This window comes from Alligator sinensis, unplaced genomic scaffold (assembly GCF_000455745.1).
Source record: "Alligator sinensis unplaced genomic scaffold, ASM45574v1 scaffold250_1, whole genome shotgun sequence".
Lineage (NCBI taxonomy): Eukaryota > Metazoa > Chordata > Crocodylia > Alligatoridae > Alligator > Alligator sinensis.
Genome location: NW_005841888.1, coordinates 2,754,927 through 2,766,133, shown reverse-complemented (window position 1 = coordinate 2,766,133; position 11,207 = coordinate 2,754,927). Strand labels below are relative to the sequence as shown.

The 11,207-nt window shown below is 39.4% G+C and overlaps 1 protein-coding gene across 2 annotated transcripts in view; it reads right to left on the bottom strand.

Moving 5' to 3' along the window:
* UNC13C (unc-13 homolog C) overlaps positions 1-11,207 on the bottom strand; it is a 523,785-nt gene that overhangs the window by 372,385 nt on the left and 140,193 nt on the right. The window contains exons 4-5 of one of the 2 annotated variants that reach the window (XM_006017955.1): positions 6,491-6,569; positions 3,028-3,033 (exon numbers count right to left, since the gene is read on the bottom strand). In XM_006017955.1, the coding sequence (XP_006018017.1) occupies positions 3,028-3,033; positions 6,491-6,569 (85 nt within the window). The remainder of the gene's footprint in view (positions 1-3,027; positions 3,034-6,490; positions 6,570-11,207) is intronic. The other variant, XM_025197084.1, reaches the window with a different exon arrangement.

Here is an 11,207-nt window from a genome sequence, read left to right as displayed (position 1 = left end):
CAACCAAATCAATTGTTACTTTTATAAACAAGTAAAAAGATTTACCCTTCATTCTGATCCCATGCTCATGCTATATCACTGCTTAACCAAGGGATTATATAGATGTGAAAGCAGTCATTTTAAAACCAAGACCAGAAAGAAATTCAATATTCTGTATATACTTATGGCATTTGCAATCTTCAGTCACTTTTAAATAAAATATAACCAGCATTTTCTCCCAAATTTTTAACACATGAATGAAAATGGCACTTGCATGAACAGAAGCCAAATAAAGCTAAACCTAGGCTAGACTGAAATTACAATGGTAGGAAAGTGGGAATATTTTAAGGAACCTTTATTCTTATTTTGGGATAGAATCTTCAGTGTTAAGTCATCAGCAGTGCTAGTGTCCTTTGAACTTCTTCATTGCTACTGTTCACAGAAATAAACATAATGGTGAACATGCTTACTTCTGTCTGTATTGGTCAGATTTTACTCACCTGGCCACTTCTGTATTTACAACAGACATTGCTTTGATCAGAAATAAGAGTTGCAATACTCTATAGAAAAGCTCCGGCTGACAAAAAAACAGAAGAGCATGTTTTCTTAGCAACCAAAGTTATTGTGAATACATCACTGGCTTCTAGGCACTGACTCCATAATACAGAGGTCAATTCAAGGTGTCTCTCCTGTTATTTAAGGGCTTGCATGGGACGGGCTTGCATGGGACTGGCCCCAGAGCTTCTCTTTCTGTGCCCATAGCTTCCTAAGTAGCTGCATTGCACCATAACTATATGAACGCTGACCATAGGAAGGTTTTTGACGACAGCAAAGAGAACTTTAATTGCATCTGGATTTAGGCTGTAGTACTCTCTTCTGCAAGAGATAAGAATTCCTCTATCCTAGCTAAATACAAAATGCTCAGTCCTAATTTCGTCTTAACTTTTCATATACAAATATCACAAACAATGACTCACACAAAAGCAAGCAAGCAACAAAGTTCCAGTAAACTGTGCTACAGACAGTGAAGACAGATCTTGAATAAGCCCATTATTTTTACTTAAAAAAAAAAATAATTGGAAGGCACTCAAGCAGTCTGCTGTTGTGGCGGGGGGGACGAGGGTGGAGGGCCATATAATACCTACACATAGCCTGAGAGGTGGAAGGTGGACAGAAACAGAAAAATGCTCTGTCTAGGCACTAACAAACTTTTTGTTCCACTACAAGATTTCAACACTATGTGAAAGAAATTAATGGTAACACCTTAAAAATAAAGGATAAAACTATCATCATCTATAAAACCTCATCTTAGGTTAGAAAGTTTAAAATGGCAGCAAAATCCCAGAGAAATAATTCTGTTAATACTTTCAGTTCCTGCCACGTATTCAAGCCATAGTCCTTTTCTTCCATTAGACAAAGGATCCTCTAATTGTAAATGAAACAAGGCCCTCAGGTTCCAACAGTTTATAGCAGTTACATTTTTCCAGTTCAATGACAACAATGAAAGGGTATATTACCTTAGTGACCACAAGGGGACAATACGTGTAAGTGATTGAAGGCCCTGAATAATAATTATTTTATTTACTTATTTGCTTTGTGATTGTTTATAGAGTAATAAGATGACAAATACAGATAGGAATTTTATACAACTCCTTATGTATATATAGTGTCAGTTTTTTCTGTGCTTCTAAAAACTATTTAGAATACAATAAAATACACACAAAAAAAATAAGTTAAAGTTGAATAGTGAAACACACAGAAGTTAGGAACTGCCAGAACAAAGACTTCTTGCTTTTAGTTCTAGTGTCCAGCCAACTGCTACAGCGGCAGGCAAAATTCCTGTACTGTTCTAAGTTGTAGTATGCCCAGCACAGACACTATCTTTGTGAATGAAACTGCAAAGCTCTGGTAATTCTCTACTAAACACATACAATCTGTGAGTTTTTCAAAAGCTTGTCTCTTGGACATATTAGGGTGCAGACAGAAGTGCAGCTTCCAGCTGTAACTCAGAACATTTTCTGCAAAGGCAGAAAAGTTAAGTGGTATAAAAATCACATTTCCAATACCTAGGTCACCCCCCTGGCAATTTTAAGTTTAATTGAAAGCTTGGTGGCACTACAGAGTCTCAAAAAAAAGGTCTTATTTTGAAGCCAACATTGGGTTTTTCAAAGTGTAGAGGTAGAGGGGGGGGGAGTGGGAGGTGCAAGTTATTAACTGTTGTGCTGAACTATATACATGTTGAATTATGATGATGATGATAACAATGTGTGGGAGGAGAGGGGAGGAAAGCAGTTGCAGAGATAGGGGATTTCCATGAGGAAAGCCCTGAAGATACAGATATGAAATAAATATAGCTATTCAGAATAGCCGATAGATTTGTTTCATGAAACTGATTTCATTCATGATTATCCAAATAACTCAAAGGCAATTAAAATGGAGCCATGAAAGCACTCTCTTAGCTTTGATTAACTTCAGAGGCTCTGAGGCTCAGAATAGCTGCTGAAGCTCTTCAATGCCACACAAGGAGGACAGGAAGGTTTGGGCCTTAAATTGTCAGCTTATTGTTTTCAACCTGTTGATTTGTACAGGCAACCCCCACTTAATGCTGTTTCACTTCACGCTATTTTGCTATAATGCTCATTTGAAATTGATACTTGATTTCACTTAGCGCTTAGCAAGTTTCATTATAATGCTCACAGTTGCCAGCTTGGGTCATTAAAAACAACTGCGGTCACCATCTTGGGTCGTCAAATACTTTCGGTTTCACTTAACGCTCAGTTTTTCAGAAACCAAATAAGAGCATTAAGTGGGGGTTGCCTGTAATGTAATATTACTGTCTAAAAAAGGTGATAGCTCATTACTAGTCATTTTAACTTCAGTACTTGGAAGACGGCCACTTTCATAAACCACAATCTAATTTAGGATTAATATTATAATTTACAAAATATTTCCAACTTGCAATAAAAGGTTAGCATGAAATATGACAATTTTGAAATCCTTAAGATTAATTGTGACATTCAGAACATTCATCAATATAAGAATACTTACCATAGCCTGCAAATCCATCGGCAATATGAAAGAAATTATAGAGAGGTTTAATAATTAGGCAGATTTACTATATAAAATATGTGAAATGATATCTACATTGATCAGTTTCAAAGCAGCAAAGCAGTGAGCACTTCTAACAGCATTTATTTTCACATTTCTGAAGCAGTTACAGAGATAACATATTGACATGTATAAAAATGTTTTTTGGACTTATTTCCTTCCTCATCTGATATTTCATCACTCATTTTTTTCCTGCTTGTGGGAAAATGAGTGACATTTATGTACAGTTATTCACAGTAGTATGAAAAAGGCTGAAATCAATATAACCACTACATTGTTAAAAGATAAAGGGATAATATTATTTGTGCTGGCAGTTATAGTTTTCAATTATATAATGTTTAAAGGGTTTGTCAGCTACATTGTCATGTTCATTAGGGGGAAAAAGATCAATCAAGTTGTTTTTTGATGATAAACTAGAAATACGTTTTTATTCAGCTTAGTTATCTTCACAGGCCTGTTAATTTTTTGAATAGCACACTTACTCAGGGCTTGATCCAAGGCATAAGGTCTCTTTTGCAATGTACTAAGCACCCTTCATTTCCTAAAGTTTTCCTAAAGTTTTTAGTAGGTTGTGTGTGGTCAGAATCTTGCAGACTGCTCTCTCTTCCTTATATTTGTTCCTTGCACTTCCCTATGTGTCCCCTGCATGGTCATGCATCAACCTAGATCTTCTATCCTATAAAAATGTTTGCTACTCATTTATGCTTTAGGCATATAAATGCATACCTGACTATTTAAAATGGTGGTTTTCAACCTTTTTTAGACTCAACTTATTTCCCCACTTATGACACATGCCTGGATTTTAGAAGGCTGAATTTTGGGGGATGTGCATGTGGTATGTAAGTAAATATGGTATTCAATAAATTACAAAGAAATGTATAAATTATGTTTGGCAGAGATGGGAAAAAGATTATCCCCAGATAATTTGACTTTTTCCCTGTTAATTTCAACACATTTTTTATTTTAAAGTATTTACAAATTCTACAAGTAAATCATTCTTGATGTGTATATTAAAAACATGTCCAGGTTGATTAGTTACATAAGTGAGATGCAACTGCTTCTGTCCGTTGATAGGATATATAACTAAGCACTCAATGTAAAATGTGAATTTTATACTTGCATATGCAATTTGGGTCTCCAATATAAATCAAAATGAAAAGCTTTAAGTTTAGATAAGTATTTGGAGGTATTATTTGCATTTTATTTATCTACTAAAAGACTGAAAAAATATTCATTGATACATTAACAATGTATCAGATTTTACAAGCTCTTCAGAAGTACAACTATGACTGGCATAAGTTAGGTTGGGGGAGGGGAGAAGAGGAGAAATGTAATCAATAGTAATTTAACTCCAGATCTACATTTCAGGTTTCAAAACTCTATAATGGATCTACCTCATTTTCCAGATTCAGGGACAGATCCTCATGGAGATCAATGTAACTCTACTACACTTAATGGAAATAAACTAATGTACACCTATTAGGATCTGACTCTCAATCCTGTAAACATTATTTTATGAAAACTCCTTATAGTCTTCAGGGGGAGTTTTCTGAGTAAGAACTGAACCCCAAAACGGTCATTGTTGATTATAGTATTAGAGCTGTTTATGAAGACACATAAATAGTAAGAAAGTGCAATGCAGGCCCTATTCGATTCACATTCAGATTTGGCCCAGATCAGGGAGAGTGATTCAATTCGTTGAGTCGGATCACTGTCCCTGATTTGATTCAGCCAATCTGAATCTGAAGATTTGATGCTGATTTGGAGAATCAGCAATTTGGAAATAAATGCAGCTTTAAATGTTTTTTCTACATACCTCGAGGTATCAGTGTGGCTTGTGAATGCTGGGGTGCATGGAACATCCCACAGGAGCGTGGGGGGACCCTCCACATGCTCGGCGGCAAACACAGAAGTGGACTGGAAGTAGTTCCAGTCCACCTCTGGGTCTGCTAGGGAGTGTGCAAGGGCCCTGCCCTCCCGTGACCCCCGGCTGGGCGATCAGCCACAGGGGGACCCTGGGTGAATGCCCCCAGACCCAGAAGACACCAGTCATTGAGCCACGGTGGGTGCAGGAGGCCCCCCCACCCCATGCACTCCCCAGCAGACCCGGAAGTGGATTGGAAGTGCTTCTGGTCCACTTCTGGGTTTGCTGCTGCATGCCCTGGGAGCCCCTGATGCTTCTGTAGGAAACTCCATGTGCCCCAGCATCGCACCATTCACAAGCTGCCTGCTACCTAGAAGTATGCAGAAAAAACATTTAAAACCATGTCTATGTCCAAATCTCTTGGAATTGACTTGGAGGGTTCTGATTTGATATGGAGAGGGTCCTTTGATTCGATTCAGATTTGGAGATTCAGCCACCAAATCAGGCTGAAGCTTCGCGCACCCCTAATAAATAACCCACAAAAAGCAATCCCATTCCAGATTGATACAAACTGAGTTAAGTATTTGTAATAAAAGTTATTGTTATTAAAAAGCCAACAGTCAACAACAACTGTTGGTCATACTTTTCAAGCACAACACCGTAATATATTCTCCTTGTAGTATCTGAGATAGCCCAGTTACTTTCTGGTACACAAAAAATACATCTGAGATAACCTAGAAGAGTAACTGGTGAAAGCTGATGACACTAATTGTAAGATTAATTTACTTCAGCTGACTTCTTTCTAGTTTTCAACTTGAGATCTTGTTGATTGGGTTCCTCAACACTCACCCAAAACTAAATTATAATTTCCCTGAATTTTGTACTGGTAGAAAGAAAAATAGGAGAGGTGAATGGTAGTTAACATTATTCGGAGTGGAAAGTGTTCTAGTTACTCTTGTCTAGCCTGAAACTCAACACAAATCTCAGAAGTAAGAGAATCTAATTCCTTTTACTTTGCTGGAATTGATTTCATTGCCTAGGATATTATTGCCTACCAGGATTTACTAAGAGAAGAGAAGAGAAGAGATCCCCTTGTATTATAATAAAAGCACGGTTACATCTTTAAATCTGTCATGTTGAACTTAGAGTTTTTCTTGAAAAAGTCTGTTTTCCCTCTTCCAATTGCATGATAGTGTCAAACAAAACAGTATCCCAAGCCTTGAAGGACAGCTGTGTTTACAAACTGATATGACATGTTGAATAGTTTACTGTAACATTTGGAATATACCCACATATAGTTGTTATAAAATTCTATTAATAATACCAGCTTAAATCAAATCGAGGCTTTAAATGAAATGTATATTTAGTAGGATGTAATGAGTCACTATCTGTTTTATTTTGATGGGCCTGGATCTATCATCTGAAGACTTTTTTCCCATAATTTTTTTTCCATACAAATAATTGTACTTATTTATAAGTGAAGTACTCATTACAAGAAATAGCTAATGTGCACATTTATTGCTATCAGAAGTTACTTACCACATTGCGAACAATGGGAAAAGATTTCTTTCTACGCAGGTCTGGCATGCTGTCAATTCCATACAGCCCCTTGCCAGGACTTAAGAGAAATAAAGTGGGGAAAAGAGAAAAAAAAAAGGTATGTGTTTAGAAGTTTGCATCTCTAAGAAGGATACAGTTTGTATACGATATTATCTGGTCTGAGTGAAGTTAAGTGAAATTAGCAGTCTGCAGTGACAACATGAGTAAATTCTTACTTTTATAATAGACGAAGTGAACAGAGCAAAAGAGCTGAAGAAGTCAGTGCTTCGGAGCTCTTACTGGCTGTCTCCATGAATAGTTGAACTAATGGAAAGCAATTTAGAAATCCCCCAACTGCTCTTTGCCTCAGTTTACTAACTTTTATAACAGGTGTAAGAAGAAGCCAGCTTAGCGTAGTGGGTTTATGAAGCTTACTCAAATTCACTTTAGATTTGAGACACCGAGTCAAGATACAAGAAGTTATTTCAGATTAGGTCATTGTTCCAATCAATGCAGTAAAACTTTATAAAGCATTCTTAGTATATGCAATAAAATGTGTTGATGTGATAGCACAGGAAAAAATAATTTCTGATGCAGTAAATATATCAGTAATAAACAGTTACTGTTATTATTATTGGCCACATAGTATTTATAGTTTTCCTTTGTCCAGTTTGAGTTCAAGTGAAAATTTAATCTGCTCACACACACACACACACACACACACACACATATATCAGTATATACCTGAAATATATCCCCACACACACATACATTATGAATAGTTACTTCAAACATAGATCCCAAAGCCGATGAATAAAGAATACAGATAAAGAATTCACACTGATTCTATAAATGATTTTATCCTAAACTCCTTGAGTCAGAGAAAAGCAGAACAAAGGTCAGCACAAAAGTACCTTTTTCTTTAGACTGTTCTTTTGTGGGATTCTAGACACTATTTAACCCATGAGAGAGCATATACCTCGGCCAACCTAATCCAGAGATACTATGAGATACCCAAAGAAGCTGGAACATAAACTGAGAGCAACAATATTTTGCATAAAGACAGTTTTTTTCTAGTATGATATGATTCCCTCTGCTCAGCACTGCCCCAACCCCTCCCTCAGGCTAAGAGAACATGTAAGGGGCAGAAGACCAACTTTGTCCCTGTCACTTTCATGGGCTAGACACTGACAGGCCCAACTTTATTTAGATATACAAAAAAATCATTGTGTGAAAATTAAGCTCCATTGATATCAATGACAGAACTTCCATTTACTTCAATAAGGTCAGGATTTCACTCCTAAGCATTATTCACTATTAGTTTCTCTAAACATGAAGATTGTAGACCAAAGACTAGGAGTGCACCAATAAAGATTTTCTTGGCTAATATCGATAGCCAATGATTAACCAACCATATTGGCTGATGCTGAACCAATATTTAGTAATAGTGCAAGGAATTTTAAACTACTGACATAAATAAACCTTTTTTTGTTTGTTTTGCATGTATAACACACAGCCCCCTGCCTGCTCCTGCCCTTGAGGAAGAAGGCAGTGACCACCTTATTGCCATGCATGTTGCCCCCTTGCCCATGGCTCCTGCCCACAGCCCCCACTCCCTGTGCAGCCTGTGCTGCCGTTCTGGGCAGGCAGCATGGACCCTTGCGTAGACACTAGTCTTCGGCATGTTTGGAGCCCCAGAGTACGCCGCTGCCTCAGCACTCGTGGGACCTGCGCACTGAGCTCCCATGGCTGCCTAGGAGAAGCCGCTTTTGCAAAGGCTCCCGGTACCCAGCAGAGTGGAATGTCCCTTGCGCAATGCCTTACCCCACCCACATACAGCCCAACATCTCCACGGCAGCCTCAGCGCTCAGGTCCCTACTGCACATGTGGTGTTGTTATGGCAACAATGCTGAGCGCAGTGCCCTGTGACTGCTTCCCAGTACCCCATCTCCCTCCTGCTGCTCATCAGGATCTGTAGTCTGTTGCAGGCTCTGGTTGACAGTGGAGTGCAGGGACCAGATTACACTCACCAGGATGCTCCAGGCATGCAGCTATAATTGTGGACTACAACAACAAAAAAAGCTGATAGCCAATAATGTAATTTCTCCTTTTATTATGCCGATTCGATAGCCAACTGATATATCGGTGCATCCCTACCAAAGACAAATGGTCTTTGAGAATTTCTATTTTTATTTGATTGAGAGGTGATGTGTTTTGCTGAAAAAACCCTCCACCTCTCATGTGGGATAGCATTAGTTTCTGTTCCATCCATCCAATTGTTCAAAAGCTGTTGGAGGAGACAGCCTCAATAAATGGATGATATTCATTTCATTGTTTCATTTTCATCATAAGCAAGGGTTTCCTATGATATATTTTACTGGACCAACTGTATAATTGAGAGAGATGCTGGACAAACTTTCAGGCATAAAGATGCTTGCAATTGTGGAAACCCCACATCCCACACCCTCAAAAAACAAACAGTGCTTTACTTTAAACTTGGTACGATCCTGTGCCAAGCCCAGTGCATGCCCAGAAGAGGTGTTGTGTTAGTTGCACCTAACTTTCCCAATATCTGTATAGATCGGGCACTTTAGTGGGGCTTTTTTGTTGCACTTATCTAATAGCTAATTCAATCAGCTTTAGATAAAAAGCTGAAAGCACCTGATCTATATAGATGCTGAAGAGCTGGGTCAAACTAATGCACTGCTTCTTCCGATAAATACTTTTGTTTGTTTTTTTAACATCTGTCAGTGTCCAAAATGCCCCAAACCTGAAAAGGTCCAATAAAAGATATCACAAAAACCCTTGCCTCATACACTTCCTGAGCCATCATGACTACAACACTCTCACTCTACTATTTTCTTCATATGCAGAGTGCCTAACACCGGGATTTGAAAAGAGTATAAGTGGGGCAAAACTTAACTGAATTAAAGTGGAGAGATGGGGAAGAACATTAAAAGATAATGGAAAATTGTTTTTTATTAGAGAGGTTTGTCCAAGTTTTGATCAATAATTTTGCAGTTTTGAGATTCTGTTGAATTTTCAACATTTTGAACCTTCGGTAGCATTAATAGCCAAGTTCATCTTTTTCTATCTATGCAGAAGCAGATATTTTGTGTTCAATCTGAATTTCCTCCACTAATGCAAATGTAGATGCAATCAAGATTTCTGTGTAACAAAAAATTTGTGGATTTTGTGGATTTGTAACCAGTGCTGAGATAAAAGGAAGCTCTAAAGAATAGACACATGCACATGAATGACAAATGAATTCTGTGGTGTTTCTAAAAATAGCAAATTACTTTGTAGTGTTTGGGAGCTTAGACTACAGCAAGGCACTAACTTTGTATGACAAGATTACTGGGTTTGGAACCATCATTGTTTCTCATGAACAAGCAGAAGAGAATTACATGCACCAATCTGTGGTATGGAAGTAATCTTTTTCTGGTAAGGTTGACCATTTCACCCAAAAGTATATGGGTTATATTATATTTTACACTTAGAATGTATTAACTGCACTTAAAATGTGAACATCTGTACATTCAAGCAATAAAACACATGCAAAGTACATGCATTGCAAATCATGGCAAAGTTGTGATTTTTTGCAGCAGCACTATCTCCAGATCATATTAAGTATCACCTATTCATCCATTGTTGGCCTACTTCATGGAGATAATACACCCAATTTACGGTCCTCCTGGTACCACTGGGATCCAGTGGCAGAAGCAGCATCCTCTCCCAGGCTCAGCTTACCACGCCTCCCTCCACCATGACAGAGACCTGGAAGGCCGGGGAAAGCCAGGGGCAGGTGATCCCAGGCTAGGCACTGTGAGCTACAGCAAGCTACAGCTATACAGTGCCTGAGGCCGTGTATAGCAAGCGCTTGTTCCATGGGGTGGCTGTGATGCCCCCTGGTGGCCAATCAGCTCTTGCCCAGTCTGCTTTTCTTTGGTGCTTTCCCCTTCACTTGCCTGCCATGCTTAACGTTATGGTCTTTAAGGAAAACGGAGGCTGCCCCAGGGTTTCCTAAGCCTGATTTTGTTTTTATGACCACAGGTGTCCGTGGTCATTGCCTTATGTGGCTCTATCTTCCCCTTATATCATACCCATGTCTCACATGTAGTATCAATCAGTCTGGTCACTTCCTTGTAGGGGTTGGCCCACTTGGCCTCCGCCCCATTCCTCTCACTGGGTCACTTAGCTCAGGATCCACTGTTCTGGACTCAGCTTCTGGGCTACAGCCCTAGTCTTGCCCTATTGGGCCCTGGCTTAGCCCCTCTCAGGCACTGGGCCCCTCTGGTCCCCACCACTGCCCTGTGCCAGGCACTGGGCCCTCTGGCTATACTTTGAGCCTGCCCCCAGCAGTTAAAAACTGTAACAAAACCGTAACCTGCTCTAAGTATAGCTAATGACAGCAATAGCTAGCTGTCTTGCAGCCAGACTTCCCCTTACCCGGGGTTGTGGTCCTCTTGTAAGGCACCAGTATCCACCTGGGAGGTCAGAGAGCAGCTCTGAAGTCAGCTTGGCATTCCCCAGCCATCTCTCTGGCCAGGAGCTCTTTGTCCAGCAGCTTGCAGGCTGGCCTGCCTGATGAGCTCAGGCCCTGGGCTTATATGTCTTAAGCCCAGACCCCTTCTAGTCAGGTGGCTCCCTGACCACCCACAGAGGTTCCTCCTCAGGGCCTAATGACTGGTTGGCAGGGCAACTTCGAATTCCTGCT